At 40.9% G+C, this 20,277-nt stretch overlaps 1 protein-coding gene across 5 annotated transcripts in view; it reads right to left on the reverse strand.

Annotated features, from left to right (window-relative positions):
- Nucleotides 1-20,277, reverse strand: part of TSNARE1 (t-SNARE domain containing 1) — a 456,778-nt gene that overhangs the window by 44,402 nt on the left and 392,099 nt on the right. For all 5 annotated transcript variants that reach the window (XM_050970764.1, XM_050970765.1, XM_050970766.1 and 2 more), the window contains one exon: nt 13,703-13,818. In XM_050970764.1, the coding sequence (XP_050826721.1) occupies nt 13,723-13,818 (96 nt within the window). In that variant the 3' untranslated portion in view covers nt 13,703-13,722. The remainder of the gene's footprint in view (nt 1-13,702; nt 13,819-20,277) is intronic.

A 20,277-nucleotide genomic window follows, 5' to 3' on the forward strand; every position in this document is an offset into this window, starting at 1 on the left:
GTCTTAGGACCATAAAAGAACCACCCAGGACCCAGAGAAAATTCATAATTTAGGAATATGAGTTGCTACTCTGCTCGGTGGAACTGCAGGATTTGCTAAAGTAACAAAGACTTGTACTTTAGCCCTGAGGCCAGAGAAATATTCTTGGTATTTTTAAAATCAGCAATACACCTGAGGCCCTGGAGGTCTGGCCTGAGCTAGAGCAAGGGCTGTGAATGGAGTCTACACAAATGTTTATACTCAAGCATCATTTAGTCTGCTTTTCACTGGCATGGCAGGCAATATTTCTGTCTGTACCACCATTACACTGAGTTTTTCAACTCTCCTTCTCCCCCAAGAAAAGCAACAGCAAGCAAAGTTTGTGTCTGGAGAAAAATCCTCATTAACACTCAGAAATAAGTTGAGTACATTGTGACATTTTCAGGAGATCTTCTTCCCTCTAGGATTCATTTCTCCAGGAATTTAAGTCAAAATGTACAGAAAAGAGACATCACTTCCAATGAGTGGCTCTTCTGTCAAAAGAGAAAAGGATGAAATAACACATAAAATTTCCCCTAACCCTGAAACAACCCCCTTAAAAATCAAAGCCTTCCCTTCCTTCTGACATAACATCCTCACCTGAAAAACAGGCTCTTTGATGGAACTGTTTCTGCTGTCTCTGCTTTTGGATACTGTGAGTTAAGAAAGAAAAAAAATTTGGAAACTATTAAGTTCAGAACAAGTCTTAGTGATCTCACTAAATGCTAATTGAGTTTTAATGCTGTTTTCATTAACTTTGTGCCCTTTCATATAAAGCTGGAGGGCTACTCAGTGATAAGAGAGCCCCACCAATAGAGTCATAGGAATGGATGCTAAATGCAAATTCTGGAAGCACTGGGCAATGCTCACAGCAGGGCTTTGACAGGATAAAGATTTTATGGAGTGTCATATCAGGACTTGAGGAGGCTGAATGTCAAGAGTAAAAGCAACAGCAGGAAAAATGAAAGCAAGAAGGACTCTGAAGTGATGAGGTTTTTTTTTGCAAGGTTTTTTTTAATTTTATTTTTGGTTGGAAACCACAATTAAAAAATTAACTTTCTACTGTAAGTAGCTAAAAACCCAATAAGAAGTAAGCTCATCAAAAGGAGATTAAAAATCAAAATCTGAAAGAGAGCAAAACCCAAAACCCTGCCTTTCACTGAAAAGCCCAAGACAGGCTCACAAAATATTTCTGGCAGGCCTAAACTTTCCCAGCATGTTTCAGCAAGGGATTTGGTTCTCTGAGCTGCAGCATCGAGGGTAAAGCTTGGGCTGATTATTTTGGGGCAGGAGTTGGATGAAGAACTCGTTCTTAGGCTGGCAGGAGAAAGAATTCTCATGAACAGGAGAGTCTTACAAAACCAAAGTGTGCCCTCCATGGAATTGCAGAGACCTCAGAACCCTTTCCAGTGCCTAAAGAGGCTCCAAGAGAGCTGGAGAGGGATCTTTTCCAAGGACATGGAGGGACAGGACAGGAGGGAATGGCTTCACACTGCCAGAGAGCAGGCTTTGACTGAATACTGGGAAGAAATTTTTTACTGTGAGGGTGGTGAGGCACTGAAACTTCTCTGGAAGGGTTCAAGGCCAGGCTGGATGGGGCTTTGAGCAACCTGGTCTGGGGGAAGGTGTCCCTGCCCATGGTGGGAAGCGTGAACGAGATGGTCTCAAAGGTCCCTTCAATTTCAGTTTCACAGTGAATGAGAGAAGAAAAGTGGTGCAGTGCCCTGGAGGATGAAAATCTGCTTTCCTGGCTACTGCAGCTTTTCTCCACTTGGTGCCTGTGTGCACCAAGATCTCACCAGGAAAAAGGAATTACATGGACTTGCAGCAGGATTTTCTGTTCCCATGGAAGTAAGCTCATTAACTTCCCTGCTGTTTAGACAAAAACAGCCCTCATGACCACTCATTATAAACAACACAAAAGAAAGAATGGCCACCTTTTTTACTTAGAAAAACGTTTCAAGGGGAAAGCATTCAGTGCTTATTCACAGAAATGGAGAGTAATCTTAAAGCCCTTTGTTTTGTATTGAAACAACTGAAACTGACAGTATCCACTTTGTGTGATATTTCATAGTGCAAATGAAATGAAACTAAATTGGTTTCAGCAGAGAAAGTGATCATACAATCAGAATGGTATGGGTTGGAAGGGACCTTTGAGATCATCTCACTCCAACCCCCTGTCATGGGCAAGGATGTCACTCACTGGATCAGGCTGCTCAGAGCCACATCCAACCTGGCTCTGAACACTTCCAGGGATGGGGCAGCCCCAACTTCTCTGGGCAACCTGTGCCAGTGCTTTACCATCCTCTGAGTAGAGAATTTCTTCTGAACATCTCATCTAAACCTGCTCTCTGTCAGTTTCAAACCACCTTCCCTTGTCACTGTACGAAAAAAGTCCCTCCCTTCTTTTTATCAGCCCCCTTAAGGTACTGGAAGGTGCTCTAAGATTTTCCCAGAACCTTTTCTTCTCCAGGCTGAACAACCCCGTGTCTGTCTGTCTGTCTGTCTGACACAGATATGAACAGAAAAACACACAAACACGCAAACACACACACACACACACACACACACACACACACACACACACACACACACACACACACACTCTCATGTACTTTTTCCTTCAGCTCCAAGAAAATGGAAGGCAAAGCTGGCTGGGTGTCAACCTCTTGCACTTTCATTCCTCTTCATAACTGGAACAATCTTTACTTTTATCCCTGACTGCAACAATTTCTGTGAGTTTTTTCCACACACCAAGTTTAGGATTTTTTTTAGTGTTGCTGATAACCCCAGATTCCAGGTGTGTGTGTGTGTGCATACACATCTGGGTGTGCTCTAGCAAAAAAAATTAACATTGAGTTAATCTAAAAAAAAAGCTCAACCACAACAGAAAATTGAACTGAAATTGCCACACCAAAATGCCAGCAGGTCCTAAAATTCAGTATATCCACAATTTTAGAGAAGAAATCCTAAGGCCGTGGCCTTTCCTCACCTACATTTTCAACAGTTGTGTGAGACTCAAATTTCACTTTATCCCTGTGAGAATGAAGGACAGGAATGGCTCTGCCTTTGGGTACTCCTGAATGCTGTCACATTGGCTCCTTTAATCCCACAGAAAGAAGGAGAACAGTTAAGGGCTCTGCACATTATTCCTTCTAGCTTTAGATTTACGGGGTTAAATGAGAGTTCAGACCTAGATCTTGCCTTAAACCCTGAGTAAGGATTTGAACCAGATCCCTGCCATAAACCAGGAGGGTGTGAGACATGCAGGAGAGGTCACCGTTTAATCTGTTTTGTAGCTGTTTCACTGTTCCCAAAGTGTAAATGACTGCTGAGACAGGCATTGAACAGGCCCAGTCCCATTGCTTGATGGCAAAGACAGGAAGGAGGGGCAGTGTCCTCAAATTCTGGTCTTTTCATCAATAAATATTTAAGTACTCATTGAAAGTGGAAAAGATGTAAGGAAAGGAAATTGATTTCTCCTTCTCTCCCCCATGTCTGAGCTGATGTGAGTTCCCTTTACCAAACTGAGCACCGTTCTGTCTCTGAGATAATTTGCTTAGATTTAAGGTAGAGTTGCTCTTTAGTTTCTCTTCAGATCAAAATCAAGAATGCATTAGAGATGGAGAACCTTCCCTGGTGATCTCTTGGAAAACCTGAGCCATGAAAAATCTGCCTCTCTCTGGCAGATGTCAACCCCAGATGTGCCATGGATGAGGTACCCTCTGTCTCAGCCAGACACTGAGCAAAAGGCACAAAGAAACTCAGTTTTCCATATAACAGATCATTACAAACAACAAAACAATAAATATTTAACTCAAATCCAGCCTGGAAAATTGGCTCTCCAATTATCTCTGGAAAATTGGTGAGTTTAGCTGCATGTCAAGCCACTGTGATAGTCTTTGTTTATATTAAACAATAAAATATACCAGCCCTTTTTGACCCAGGAAAAACACAGATGTAAGTTAATATATGCCTGACTCAAGATTAGCATTTGCTACTGCCCAGAAAAACTGTTGATTAAAAGCCACCATTAAGTAGTTCATAGTAAATACAGTGGAAAATTATCCAGGACCAAAGAAGAAAATCAGAAACTATTGCTAGCAGTAGATGGCAGAGAAACATTAAAAAAAGAAGCAAAACTGGCTATTAAAATATATTTTGTACTGATAAAATTAGTCTTAATGAACTATAAAATAAATAAGCCTTAATGAACTATAGCAGCCACTTGCAATTATTTCTGTACTAATAAGCTTGGAAAATACATTTGCCCTATACTGGTCATTAACAAGATATTCTTTGAAATAATGTAATTCAGTTAAGGAGAAGTTGTTACAAATTAAAGGGATTCCAGGAAATTTTTGTGCCTATCACTCCACAGAAATATTTGAGCATCAGAAGAAAAGATTTCCTAGGCCAGTGAATGCCCAAATTTGTTCAACAAACTGAAATGGAGGTTTTATAGCTCCTCTCTTGCATTACATTTCTTCTCTATTGTCTTTTCAATACTGTGCTCTGGAAAAAATGTAAATAAACATTGGTCATTGGGATCTGCCTTGTAAGAACATTTAATTGGAGTCCTTAATTGCATGTTGTAAACATAATACAAATGGCAGTTGTAAAACTGAGAACAATTTTGTTCCAAATAATCAACGAGGATGCCTCTTCATAGAGCAAACTCCTACCAGGCACAGTACTATACACCAAAAAAAAAAAAAAAAAAACCCAAAAAAACCCCAAAACCCACCAATCCTTTCAGGAATTGAAGCAGAAGAAATTCCATTTTTGGCTAAAGGAAAAAGCTCTTGTTCATTGGTTAGGATTTTATGAAAAAGCAGATGCCTTGAAAATATTCCACAGATGATACAGATTTTTTTTTTTTCTTGAGAGGAGGCAGACAATGCAAAGGGATCAAATGATTGTTATTTAATGAGTTACTGCTTGTCAGCTGAGAGGCAGCAATGGCTGGGATGTTATTCTTGGAAGGTTTTGATGACATGTCATCAGGACTAATGCATTTCACCCTGCACTCTCAGCAGGCTGTGCATGGACAGCCAGGCAGTTCAGCTAACGAGGGGTAATTCAATCAGCATCAGTAATTGCTAATTGAAGTCATCTCCCTGCACTCCACCTTGCTGGTTGTTTCAGTGACAAGGAGCTTTGCCCACCTTCTGGGCTGGGAGGATGAGATCCATGTGAGGTGCCCAGCTGTAAATGTGGTGGCTCTTTGGACAAGACCCACAAATGCAGTGATTTCTGGTGACCTATTTGTGAGAGGAATTAAATGGTTTATGGACTATGCAGCAATACTTTAATGTGAAAAAAAAAAAATCCCATTTCAGTGTCAAAATATGGCTGTTGAGGAATTCAGAATCTGTCAAAGCTCAAGGAACATCCATACCAAAGTCAAAAGTAAAAAAACATTTCTCCAGCAGTTTTTTAGGAGACAAAGATTGAAGTCAAAAGCCTCCTTTTCCAGATACACCTTAAAAGTCTATTTTGGGAGCTGAAGAACATTCTGTAAATGAGTGATCATTGTGAAGCAGATTCCAACCCCTTGCAAAGCCTGATGAAGCTACAAGGAATATTTCAGAAAATTCACTGAGTAGGATGGAATTATAATTCTCTTTTTAAAGTTGGTTTGAAGAATCTCACATCAGAAAGATGATTGCAATTAGGAGGTTACAATCTACATATTGAATATATGATAAATTCATATATCATATTCATTGATCTATCACCAAAATGTGGACATTTCTAGTTCTGCTTGAGGAGGTGGAGAGCTAACAAGGACCTGGTTACCACTACATTAAAAAGAATGCAGTAAAGTGGGAGTTGAAGAATTTTTAACTTATTTTTCTAAATTTTTCTAATTTTTCTAATTTTATATATTTTTATTTTCTAAGAAGAAAAAGAGGCCACCAATGAAGAAGCCCTGATTTCACTCTCAGTTTTAAAGGATAACTCCCAGACCATTGTGGTGGCTTGGAAATTGTCACATGGCTCCAAGGGAGAATTTAACAACCTGCAGCACATCCTGGGATAAGGCCATGTCCCCAAAAAAGGTTGACTAGCATCAGGGCTTCAGAGGAAATAGCTGGGACAAAGGACAGCAATTCGAAGAGTACATTTAATCACTTGCAGTGATTTTCCTCTGACACTAAGACACTTTCCAACCCGTTGAACATCCTCAAGACAGCACTCAAATTTTGGAACTGAAGAAACAGAACAATCTTCCCATCTACCTCACTCCGAGAGTCACAACACCAGACACGCTGTCCCCTCCAACATCCTTCTTCACAAAGAGATAATCACAGATTTATTGCCTTTCTAAGAGTCTGCCCTGCTGGGACACGAAATTTTCCAGCTAACCTGACAAAATATTTATTCTTTAACAGACTTTTACCAAAGAAACCTCCTGGGCTGATTTTCAGGTTTTCTTCCAGACAACACTGATCCAAAATGACCTTGCTTTGATACCACCACTGAGGATAACAGTGCAGTAACACTTTCAAGGAGTTTGGATAACAATAGGAATCAGGCCCTGTCATGCAGGGAATGGCTCTGATGAACTCTGTCCTGCCTATTCCCAGGAAAACCTCTGAGACTCTGTGGTGGGTTGACCTTGACTGGACACCAGGTGATCATCAAGCTGCTCTGTCTCTTCCCTCCTCAACAGGATTGCAGTGGTGTGGATGGAAAAAATAATACTGAGCAAAAGAAACATTTGAACAAGATAAAGGCAGTTTAATAAGGCAGAAGTGGAGGCTGCACATGGAAATAAACGAAAACAGGAAATTTATTCTCTGCTTTCCATCTACAGGCAAGGTCCAGCCAGTAGAGATAACTGAAATGATGACAAAACACAGAATTTGTGGGCTTTGTTGTATCAATACAGGCTAGAACAGAACTGGCCACCCCTGACCCCCAAACACCAAGCTCTGGACCCAATGGCAGCAACATCACCCATGTCCCCACCCCACCCAGGACAAGAGGAATTTCTCTCCACAGAGGAATTCACTGCTTTAGCTTTATCAGAAAGAACCTCACACCTTCCCATGCTGACTTCACTGCAAATCCACTCACTCCACAGTCCATGGGCACCAGGATGAGTGAGGGACTCCCTTGTGCTGATCTTTGTTCTTGTCCCTCACAACAGCACAAGCTCACTGCATTCCTGGGGCTCGATGAGACAGATAATTCCAGCACTGACAGCTGAAAATATCAGCTGATAATGCTGCAGTGATGTGAGAGCAGTTTCTGACTCTGTTCCTATAAAGAATTTAGTCCTCCCTTCTCCTGGGGCTACTGATTTCTGCCTCAGAGAGCCCTCCTGAGCCATTAATCAGTGCAACTGCTCCCTGAGCTGAGCACCAACTGCTCCCTCAGACACCACTGCTCCTGAGGAACTGAGACTACCCAGAGGGAAGAGGTCACTTGGCACTGACTCATTCAAATATTTTAGACTTACACTCATAACAGTCTTTTCCAAGTCGAAACTGAAATTTTAGCCATCTAAAGCCACACTTGGGTTGGTGTTGTCCACAATTCTAGCTGAAATATCAGCTTTTCACCTGTTATTTCCCTAAACATTTGTGAATGGGACAGAAAGTGAGAGAATAACCATTGGTCTGAACCAGTGCATCCATTTTTGTGCTGTTTCACAGTTCAAACCAAATGTGATGAAAATCACCCTCTTCTGCCAGGTCTTTAGAGGTGTGTCAGGATGGTTTAAGTTTAAAGCAGTTACAAAGCATAAATAATTAATGTCTTCAGAGTGCTTTGGGAAGCTCAGATCACAGACTCAGCATCCATCAGAAGGGTCAGCATTGTGCATTCAGTGGGAGTATCCCGTTTTCCTACTGATGGCAAAGAAACCTGAGATGGGATGGAGAAAGCTGCTGGTGCTCCAAAGTCCTCCTGACTTTGGAATCAGATCAATGAACTCATGATAATTGAGCTGCAGGAACTGCCTGCACATCGACTCTTAGGCAAGGTAATGTGATACATCCTCCCTTCACTCTCTCACAGAGTTAATGACCTGGCATTATGTGATACTTACAAAGGTCAAAAACCACAGAATGGGCAACAGCCATAATCTGAAATACATTAAAACACAGTATCTTGATTGTGTGATGTCCCATCAAAACATTAATCTGTTTGGAGGTTTGTCTCAATGGGAAAAACTCAGAGAAATTCTTAGAAATGAACCTGCCTATTTCCTGGCACTTCTGCCTTTCTTGCCCTGTTATTTTGAGGGATTTTTTTCACAAAGCAGACTTGTCTCTTAAAATTTCTTTTTCTGCTAATAATAATTTCTTTCTTCCATACATTTGTGGCAGCACATTTTTATTGTGCTGTCAGGGAAATAATACAGCGGAGAGAAGTGGAGATGTGGCCATTGGAATCAGGAAAGTCTTAAAGAATACAAATGTTAGCCTAATTTAAGAAATTGGGCCAAATCATAAACCCAGGCCCATTATATATTATCCAGTGAAAATCCAGGTCTCATTTCTCAGATCTTCAATTTGAAGCAAAAAGTTACTGCAGAATCAGGATGTACCTCAGCCTTCTTGTCAGAGCAACAATTGAGCAGGGATGCCAGGATCTGAACAATTAATTATAGGCTAAAAGACAAGAACTGAAATGACAAGAATTGACACCTGACTCTAAATGTAGGAACTTTTTCAAAGTAATAGGATACAGGGGAAAAAAATATTACAGAGCTATTGATTCCTGATTGTGCTGCACAGCAAACACGGCAGCAGTGCCACAGCCAGGGCAGAGGGGTGAATTATTTTAGGATTTCAATGACAGCTGCCAAAAATATTATGACCCTTACAGAGCTTGAAAGATTGAAACAAGGTTGAAAACTCAGCCACTCACACATTAGGCCACATATAGATGTGTGGTGAAAACAGAGACACCAAGAAAAGCCCTGTGATAACAATTTAAAAAGCAAAAGCAATACCATGAAACAAAACTCTCTGTGCTTTGCCTTTATTTACAAAGTTCCTTAGGTTAAATTATTTCTCTGTTCAACACTGAGTAGGAACTGCTGTGCTTTAGCAGCCCGACATAGCCAGGGAGAGATGAAATGGGCAAATGTCAGAATTTCTGCTGTGTGTGTCAGGAGAGGGTGCCCAGATTTGTCTCCTGCTCGGAAGGAACAACAGACCTGCACATGCCAAGTGCCACAAAGCCACTTGTCAATCTCCCTCTCTGCCACCCTGACCCTCATGACCCCCACACACAGGGTTGTGATGCTGTGGCTGCATTTGTTGGTGGCAAGAGGAACAGCACACAGGGACAGGGCAGTGCACGAGGCACTAAAATAATCCAGCCAACTGAAAAAGCAAAAGGTCTGAAAGAAAAACAAACACCAAGGATGGGCTGTGTAAAATCAGCTGTCTGAACCTCATCCTCATTGATCAGGTTACATAAAGCACTTAACCACATTAGAAACCCATAAATTAATTATGCAAGGAAAGCTGTAACTGTGAGGGAGAGGAAAAATAATCCAAACTAAACCAATATATTCTATTTTTCTATGATAATTCAATTTAAATTCAAAACAAGACAGTTGTGTATTTGGGAAACACATACTTGGAGCCTGATTATTGCATTCTACACGGACTACAGCCCAATTCAGGAGACACTGTCCAAGATATTAAGTGAGATATTAGAAAGAAAATGTTTACAGTGAGAGTGGTGAGGCCCTGGAATGGAATTCCCAGAGAAGCTGTGGCTGCCCCATCCCTGGAAGTGTTCAAGGCCAGGTTGGACAGGGCTTGGAGCAAGCTGGGATAGAGGAATGTGCCCCTGCCCATAGCAGGGGCATTGGAAGTGGATGAACTTTAAGATACCATCTAAACACAGAGCATTTTATGATTCTAAGGATTTTATGTCTGTACATTCAAGGCTACATGGAGAGTGTAATCAGAGTGCAACTCCTCCCTCAGGATAGTTAGTATTTTACAAGCTTAGGATGGTTCAAAGTCCAAATGGTCAAATTATCAAAAAAGGAATGAATCAATGTCCATTAAAGATTTAATAACTTGTCTCCTGTATCAGGAGGCCTTTGAGCTTCAAGCTGCTGAATGCTGGGAGAATGTGCTGAGTCACAGCCCACAGGACTTAAGGAATCTACATGGTAAAATGTGTGTGCTCAGTCCAGAACCCTTTGTCTGACAGAAATGTGTCTTGGTAAGGGTGAAGGCACATTCTGCTGCTTCCAAGAAAAGGGCTCAGTCAAGCCATCATTGATTCTCTCTTTCTTTGGCCAACAGGATTGAGATTATGAAGTTGTCATTGAACAACATATTTTCCAGCTGTCACATAGATGCAGCATCTTTCTCAAAGTTTGTCACCTCTGTTTTCCTATAAAGAAGGCTTAAAACTTAGGATTCCAACAGTCTTGATTGTCACTTTGGATAAGTGTGCACTCATGCAAATGAGTCAAAAGAAGGGCACAGAAGGTCTGTCTAGCTGAAATATTGACACTACCCAAAAAAGCTTCTTTCAGACTGCTCCTGCAATTCTGTCCTTTTGAATGGTCACTGATGTTGATGGAACAGCAAAAAAAGAGCAGCTGCAGTGTTTCCCTAAGATGCACACAGTGTGACCCAAAAGTTCCTGGGCTATTTTCCTAAGGTGTCAGCAAACAAATGCACAGGCACAAGTCCTCAGGAGTTCCTCTGCATTCGCTGTAGACACTTTCCTCTCTCTCTGCCAGACAGAACTGCCCCAAGGGAGCAGTGACACACTTATGGCAGGGCCCTCGACAGGCAAAGCCAGGGCTGGGAGCTCTCCTGAGCAGCTGCTCTCTCTGAGCCAGCAGCCAGTGATGGCACAACTGCTTGGGAAACTCACAGGCAAAACTGCTTTTCACTTGGCAAGATTCATCAAGTGATCTCCCCTCTGGAAGGAATGGGCTTGTCTGTCCAAGCCATGGCTGATTCCTGGTGTGGGGAAAAAATTCTTCTTTTGAGGAGAGCTCTTGATTCAGTATCATTATTGCAAAAGCAGAAACATCAAGCAATTAAAAAAAAATATGCTAATGATCAAAACAATAACTACTAATCATAGATATTAATGGCACAATTTTTTTAATCACTGAATAGTGTGACCTTCATATTTCTTCTCACCAGCCATGAAAGTTAAAGAAGCATAACTGTAATATCCTGCAAATGGGATTTAAACCCCTGGAATGGAGTGGCTGGGGCTTTTTCTTCTGGCCCCTTACTCATCCAGCATTGAACCAACATTTTGAGGAGATGTTAAGTGGAAGTTCTTGCCATTCTTAACCAAACTTTGGATTTTATTTAGTGATATGTCCTGTGCCAACCAGAGTTTTTAGTAATTAGTTCCCTCACTTGCTTTCCTCCCTTTATTTTGTCTGAAGTCATGCAGAGCTGTTACACATTAAAACCCAGTTGTTCCTTATCTCCCTAAAGTGTGTAAGAGAGCTCTGCAGGAACCTGTTTCTTGAGGTAATCTTTATATACACTGATATTTTAAGCACCATGGATTTTTAAACAATCTATTTGCATTAAAATTCAGAATAGAATTTCATCTACCTCTATAGACAGAAAGACCCTGAAAACATCCTGGTTTAGAAGTCCTCAAAGCATAAATATGAAATCTGCTGCACACCACTTAGAACCATTTATAAAGACTTAGAACCATGTATAAAGATCAGAAATCATTGTTGTTCCAGTATAATCCAATGCAGGTCCTGCCTCCAGTTCTGGTAACTCTTGTTTTAGAAGCTCAATAATTAGTTTCACAACTGATGATGAAAAGTAGAGCATGATATTTTTCCTGGGGCTTTCATTAGTATCTCTAGGTTCACTTCCCTCAAGACATGGATCTCATAACAGGAGATTAATTTTAGTTTTCCAATGGAGCTTTATTGTAAGATCATTTTGTTCTCTGACTTTCTCCACTAAAGGGATTTTGATTAAAATGTGCCTAGACGTAGTCAACTGATGATAAGATTTGTAATTTCCAGTAGATAGGAATATTTAACTACACTAAAAAAAATGTGTTATATTAGAGATTATCCTGATAGAAAAAATTTCCAAACTAATGCAGAGTAAAAGCAGAGTGCTGCAATTAAAATTATTGTAGTTGCTCTAGGTTTAAATTACCAGGACATATTCCTGTTTGCACTCATAAGCAGTGTCTCTTCTATAAAAATGGGATAAAAAATATATAGAAATTATAGATAGATAGATAGATAGATAGATAGATAGATAGATAGATAGATAGATAGATAGATAGATGGATAGATAGATGGATATGCTATAAGAACATCAATATTCAGTCAATTAAAGGTCCATTTCACCAATATCATCCTTGCTTCAGGGCTAGCCAAAAGTAAAGATTCAAGTCTAGCAAAATATTTCTACCTATTTCTCCTAGCAATGATGTAAGGCTTGTGATCATCCAAACCAATGAGATGGTTCTTGACATCCTTCAACAAATATTTTTTTCTCTTTTTTTCGTTTGTACAATTCCTTCTTGTGCCGAAATTTTGATGACTACGTCATGGCAGAAGAAGTGCCAAAGCTCAAGAAGTGTGAAGAATCCTCTTTCTATGATGGTTTTGAACCAGCTCCTTTTAGCTCTCAGTGGAAAGAAGGCACTTTAGAAGCCTCAGTCTCACAGGGAAGGAGAGCATTTTCAACTAAACCCTTGCTAAACAAAAGAATTAACAAAATCTTTCAATCCTTTGGCTTTCCCAAGGATAATTTCACAGAAGAGTTGCTGTCTGCAGGAAAAGTCCCATTGCTGCCTCTGGGTTCTGACTTTACCAGATGGGACCCCTGCCATCACAGCAGGCATACAGCCCCTATTTGAGGGGTAGAAAATCTGTAAATGTGATATTCTCTCCTTGAACAACGGCCTGGAAACCTTCTAAAGAAGGAGAAACCCAGACATGCTTTGCATCAGAAAGAGAATATCACAAATAATTGATGAGTCATTCTCCCAGGGCAATGAGGGACAAGACATGAATTTTTTTTTTTTTTTGTGTCTTATCCTTTACATTTAAAGCACATTTTTTTACAAAGTAAACATGCTATAAGTTCACTATCAGGATGAAGTTGCTTTGGTATCTCACCTATATTCCTAAGGCTACATCCCGATCCTCCTACTAGAGACCAATCTTCCTTCTAGGTGTAGATCCAGAGCAAAGATCACCAAAAATCCGTTTCTATTTTTCATCCCTACTGACATCTCCAGTTGTTTGTCTTCCTGCTCCTCAGGAGGGTCTCTGGAACATCTCAGAAGAGAAAAGCACTTGGGAACACCTCTGGGCTTGGATTACCCCTGACCCTGCTCCAGCCTGGAGTCTTTAAAACTGCTTCTGCATCTCTAACTCCTAATCCTAATAATTAGGATCCATTGGTTAGCATTGCTATGAGATTCCTGTAAAAATCAAACACGACACAAACAGCAGAGGAAAGGGTCAAATGTTGTTTTGTTGGAATAGCACCTTGGCTTAATTTTAAGGATCCATTAAGAATATCTCTAACACCCTTTAAAATAAAATATTTTAGTATGCCAGACCTGACTCTGCAGGTGAAGATATTTTTTTTTTCTTACCATGATCAGCTTCCTAAACTGTCTTTCAGGCACCTTACAGGGTATGATAAAAGATTTGGCCCAAGGGTTTTACCTGTGCAAAGCTCAGCCAGGTCAGCGCTTGACGGAGACCGCGATGATGATGACCACGAGCAGCAGAACAGCCAAGGCGATGGAGAGGAGGCAGCACTTCATCTTCCTGGCTCGTAGCTGAGGGGAGACAGACAAGGAAATTAATTCATGGTGATTAAATCCACTAAGAAATGGTTTTTGTTTTATTTTTTTTCCATTGAAAGAATGGTTTGGAACAAGCCAACATAGAGAATTTCTCTATTTTTTTGGAATGATTTATCATTCTGGATAATCCAGATTTCTCCTCCTGGATATACTCCCCTTTTCTACAGTACTTTCTTCCTGCTTTAATCACTGTGTCACACTAAATTTCCAGGCTCTGCTCGGAGGGCTGAACTTGGGTCAGGCCACTCAGTTTGGTTTTAGTCTTGGGGTGTTGGAGCTGCATCTTGCTGCCAGGAGAAAACTGTCCCCTGTAAAGGAAAAAGTTCCCTCTCCACTTTGCTGTGCAACAAAACTGAGACAAGCACTGACATGGGCTGTTCACAGGGCAGGCAAATGTGCTTCCAGTGCCAACCACCCTGACCTCATTCACTTTCAAATATGAAAAAAGAGATTCTGTGGAATTTTAATTTTGATGTCTGTTTCTACTTCAACCCATCAGTCTTCCCAATGACCTCTGTGGACATTATGTTGTTTCCTTCCATTTAAAATCTTTGCAGATAGTTCAATTCCCCTGTGTCCTTTATAGATGGATTTGAAGAAGGGTGTGATCCCACAGTGTAAGGAGTCCTGTTATCCAATACACACACAAAAAAGTAACTTCAGAGAAATCCTTAACTTGGACATTTTCCTTGAGACCAGATCAACCAGTCCTCCAGCCACCAGAGCTGATAGCATCACCTTGATGTGACAAACCAGTTGCTTTATTCCAGAGTCCTTTACCTTCCTTACAGCTGAAGCAACACTCTCACAGGAGACATGGTGTTAATGTTACTGCTGTTATCCACTTTTCCTTCTTTCCCTAACTGCTGCAATCAGGTCTCCCAGTCTGCCTTGGATCCCTCTCTAACTGCTTTACATCACTCTGCACTGCATTTCCCACAGAGCCATTGCTCCCCAGCTGCTCTGTTCTGTTCTGGGATGTTTTGGTCTCCTACACTGCAAAGGGGACTCATCTCTTCCATTGGTGCTCCAAATCCTGTCCTTCATTCTCTCTCAGTGCCCAACAAGCTGGAGAAGCACTTCCAGCAGGGAGCAGTGATGCATGACCTGTTCTCTCTTTCAGAATCAATCACCAATCAAACTGTGTTTTCATAAAAGTGTGGATTTGCAGATTACTATTTTTTGCACCTTAAAATGCTGTACTGTCCTGCCTCCCCAGCAGATAATCAGTGAATCATCGTGGCTCTCCATCAGCTTTTCAATCACTCAAATAGATAGGTTTTCTTTGATTTGGATGAGAAAAAAAAGTTTTAAATATATCATTCCATGTGCATTTGTGAAGAGGGATATTATTGTCAGGCATGCTAGGAGGGAGTGTGTGAGGGGACACAGTTCCACTTCCCAAAACCCCTACTTTGGAGCACAGATTTTTTCTTGCTTTTCCATCAGTTTACTGTGACTGTGGGGGAGAATGTGAGTGGGCAAAGGCCCACAGAAATTATTGTGATGGAGGTGAGGCCCTGGCACAGGCTGCCCAAAGAAGCTTTGGCTGCCCCATCTCAGGAAATGTTCAAGGCCAGTCTGGAAGAAGTTCTGAGCAACCTGTTCCAGTGGAAGGTGTCCCTGCCCATGGCAGGGGGTGGAATGAGATGATTTTTAAGGAATCTTCCAACTTAAAACATTCTGCAATTCTCTGATTTTCTTTAACTTTTTTTTTTTTTTTTCACACACAAGGGGAGGTTTCTTCATAGCAGATCCTCACCTAACACTTCAGTTTCTTCAGAAGAAGCTGCAATGCATCCTGAAAGCTCAGCCCATGAGACAACAGACTTGCTAGTTCTTCCCCTTTAATTTTAACCTTCATTAATTCCAAGTCAAAGCAGGAAACCCCTGCTTCAAACTGCAGACTTTCAAAGGCACTTGGGTGTCCTTGTCCACTTCTAAAGTCAGAGCCTGTGTTTGGTCAGCAGAGGATGCTAATGGGTCATTTAGCTTCAAGCAGAATTCTCAAATAGTCCATTAAGAGCCTCAAAGAGTGCACAGTTATCACTTCACTTGGCTTTTCCATCATTCCCTTTGCAGTGAGATTCTCTTCTTTTCCTCTTTTCCAGAATTACAAAGTCCAAGTCAGATTTATTTTGGATTTTCAGAGTCTCTTCTCCCATCCCTTCTTCCTTGCTTTTAAACAACCAAACCGTAAACAGACTGAGACTGATCAGAGAACAGGAGGCTGCAGCCCAGTCTGAATCCTGGGATTTGGTTCACATTTTATGATCTTGTCCTGGCTGGCAAGTCAGGGCAATGATTCCTGCTCTTTAAAATATCTCCTAGCATATTTAGTATAACTGTCCTTCAAAGCCATAAAACCCATGGCAGGATTCTCCTGTCTATTCCTAGTTTTGGTTTGCTTGTTTGTTTGGTTTTTTTTTTCCTTATTTTACATTTAAATAAGGAAAATGTTGAATTCTTTGAGTTGCTTCAGTCTCCAGCCATAAATCCGTACATGCTGGTGGAGCAGTAGAAGCAGCTTCTGATCCCTTCCTGGACACACCACCTTTCCTACAGATCCTGAGGAAGAGTGGCAGGATACCAGCACCCCAGGGGTTTGTCACTTAGTTAGAAAAATACTGATACATGAGCAAAAGCAGCAAGTCCCTTCACTGGACAAGTGCACCCTGCTTCAGGAAGGACCTTGACTTCAATGAGACTTGGCATGAAGATTGGATTTGATGACCTTGGAGGTCTTTTCCAACCTTAATATTCTATGATTTTATGATACACCATGGAGCTCACCAAGCCTGTCCTGTGGAGAGCACCAGCCTGAATTTCTGTGAGCTCTTGGGACCCCTTTCCTGCCTTTATCAGAAGAGAAAGATGCAAGAAGAGAATGTGTTGAGGATTCTCTTCCCCAGACAGGATCTGATCTGTGCTATGGGCACCCTCACTTAAATATTACAGAAATACACACTAATAAACAACATAAATAATAATATTACATCTAACTCTGCTATCATCCCTAGTTTAGGTTAATAGAGTCTGATTGCCAAACTGAGATTACAAATGGTGTCTGGATGCCCCACTGCCATTCTTGAAGGGCATTGAGAGACAAAAACAAACACATCCCTTTTAATGACATTTTCAAAGAGTTTTTTTAAAATCCTCGGGGTGCCATTGCACACTGGAAGCACAGCAACCTCAGAAATGTAAGCACTGGGCAGTGAAGAAATCCCTGAGCTTGTGTTTTCCATGTATGCATATACAGGGAGCAATCTTTGCCCCTCTCTAAAGTAGGATTTCTGCCTCATTCAGGGAGGGAATAATTATTATGCTGTGTACATCATACATGTTTAGAAATTTTACTTTTCTACTCAGGTTTTCTTAGGACATCTATCTAAAGTCATGTTCACATGAGACCACGCAAAGATCTCACTTAATGTAAAGATCCTGATTTTTTTCAAGGGGTTTCCATGACAGCAGAATCATATAATTAATGTTTTCCATCCCAAACATCAAAGCAATGATTGGGTTATATCCATTTTAAGTGGAGGAAGTAGAGACACATTCCTTGGGTGAAAGTACAGCTGATCCCAAGAGAGTTACAGTTTTCTCAAAGAATAAAAAAAAAGAATAAAAAGCAAATGTGCTTCATGATTGCATCAAAGTTAATCTACACTTACATGGAAATAGAAAACTGTTTCCAAACCTGTAACAGGATTTCTCACCAGGACAAGTTCCTTACTGCCCAAGACAGACACCAGGAGGTTTCTGCCATACTTTTGGTAGTCTCAGAATAACAGAACCCCAGCCATCGAAAAGGTGAGGAAACATTTTAAAAATACAAAACTGAAAGAGCCCACAAGAAGCCAAACCAGCTGCAAAATGAATCATTTATGTTAGAGCACAATTCTTCAGGGAGCTTTGCATTTTTGCAGCATTTCCCACGAATACACACTGGATTTCACTCATCTTTCCCCAGCAATTTCTCCCCTCAGCTGCTGAGACTTCCCTCACCCTCTGCATTATTCCTATTCCCTGTCTTCCTTGACTTTCCTGGAAGCTCTGAGGCAACATGACCTCCTCTCAATTCCTGCAACTACACCCATGACTGCTCACAGGAGCAATTTTAAGGCCATTTTACCCAGAACCTTCCACCTGCCCTTGGAGTTAGATGTTTGCAGACAAAACACACCCAAGATCATTGGCACAGCAGATGGATCAACAGCTGAAGGGCATTTTTGGTACAAACTAAACTTGGATGGTCTTCACCTCAACTTCACAAAATATCCAGAAAACCTGAGGGAATAATTGTTTTGTTGTTTTTTTTTCCCCAGAGACCTGGAGGTTTTGCCTGGAGGTCACAAAAATCTATGGCTGCTTTCTCTATATTTTTCCTGTTACATTTCAAAGCTCTGTCCACATAAAGGAGCTGCTGGAATTTAACAAAACCTCCCAAAAACCATATTTCTTCCAGGGAAATGTGTCCTGGAACTCCACCTTGGACAGCACTGACTCCCTTTAACTAGCTGTTAAAATGAGTATTTAAATAGAGATAGTGAAATCAAGGCAACAAACAATTTCAAGCTGAATTTGGGAAAAGCTCAAAGCTACAAGATTATCTTCTGCTGGAAAATGTATGAGAAATAATTATAAGCTCATTATCTGATTTCATTTTAATTATCTTAGCTTATTCTAAACCTTGAATGCTATGCTGCAGCACTGCTCTGGGTTTATAGCTCTGTCCCAACCTGTTGTAAGTCCATTTCCCATAACACCTAGAATTGTTGATTAAATTGGAGCTAATCTATTTTCATTGTACACATTTTCCCAAGATGAAAAGAATGCAACATGGGACCAAAAAAATTCTAATCCTGTAGCAAGATGTAATGGCTTTTTACAGTTATTTTTTCTGGGCTCTCGGGTTTTTTTTAGCAAAATAAGTAAAGATATATTTTAATCTTGACAGAGGCTCTTTAAACACACATGTGAAATAGGAGTGAAAAGCAGGGAAGGAATGAGCGAGGCTATTTAGGGACACAGCTGAGAAGCACTTTATATTGACAGGCAAACTGGATGTGACTGAGCCTGGAAGAAACCTTTCCCTCATCCTTTCAGAAAATTAGGCTGCAAGTCATATTTTACAGCCTAGAAGATATTTATTTCTTGGGGGTGAAATGTTTAAAAATATTTTAATTATGTCACAACAGATAGTTAAGTAATTAAAACTAATTAAAGCCCATTACGGCCCCAGGCCCAGAAAAGTAAGTTTGATCTTGGAAATTCCTAAGCAAATACATTTACAAGGAGGAAAAAAAATGCTTTCTTGCTAGGGATTCAAAAACTAGCTGAGGCCAAGCATAAATAATAGAGGAGGCTAAAGGAAACTGTTTTTTCTGTATTTATATTGAATGTAGAAAAACAAACAAAAAACCACTTGATTCACATAGAGAAAAGCAGCATTGGGCTTCTCCACCCTTGGTGGATTGATTACATTATGGACTGCAAGGCAGGGAGGAGTAAGGCAGGTATGGATTGTAAGGCAGGAGTTGAGATTTCTCAACTGCCTCCACAAAGGAGGTGAAAATCCCTAGAAACAGGAATTTTAGTTGAGGCAGGGATTTGTATGAGAGCAGCTGCTCTATTCTGGGAACACCAGAGCACATGACACCACTTCAGAGCAGAGTCACACCCTACAACTCCATGGCTGGGGAGTTTTCTAGGCCTTCTGCAGGACAAAATTGGGCAGGCTACTTTCATTAGAAATTAATTAAATTAATCTCTCCAGTATCCCATCTTTGTTCCATCACTCCCAGGTCTCAGCCCTGGCACTGGGATAAGGATGAAGACAGTAACCAAAGAGCTTTGCCCTAAAGGGTTAACCCAAGACAACCTGACTCTGTCTCTCCCTCCTGAAATGTTAAATAATAGAAACATTCATAGAAAAATGGGATTGCTGAGGCTGGAAAGGACCTCTAAGATCACCAAGTCCAACCTTCAACCCAGCAAGCACCACCACGTTCACCATTAAACCCTGTCCTCGAGCTTCATATCCACAGGTTTTTAAACACTTCCCTGGGCAGCCTCTTCCAATGCTTCCAAAGCTTAGGAGTGAGGACCAGGAACAGGTCTGGAAATACCCTGAGCTTTTCTGTTGGGTTGTATGGGCAAGAATCTGTCTCCTAGTGGAAAAGGACCAGTTTTCCATTACCATTTCTTAGGTTATTATGGTCAGCAAGCAAAAATCTACCCATGTACTCAATGCCAACGGACTCAATAAGACAATCCATTTATACTTACAGAAATGCTTACCCATGTTTCAAACTCAATTTTAAAATAAAGGACATTTCATGAAGCATCTTTGAACAGAACCAGGAGTGCAAGAACTTCTGAAAGTACAATTCCACTACTGGAGCAAAGAAACCATTGCAGACTAAT

The sequence above is a fragment of the Serinus canaria genome, chromosome 2, assembly GCF_022539315.1.
Source record: "Serinus canaria isolate serCan28SL12 chromosome 2, serCan2020, whole genome shotgun sequence".
Classification (NCBI taxonomy): Eukaryota; Metazoa; Chordata; class Aves; order Passeriformes; family Fringillidae; genus Serinus; species Serinus canaria.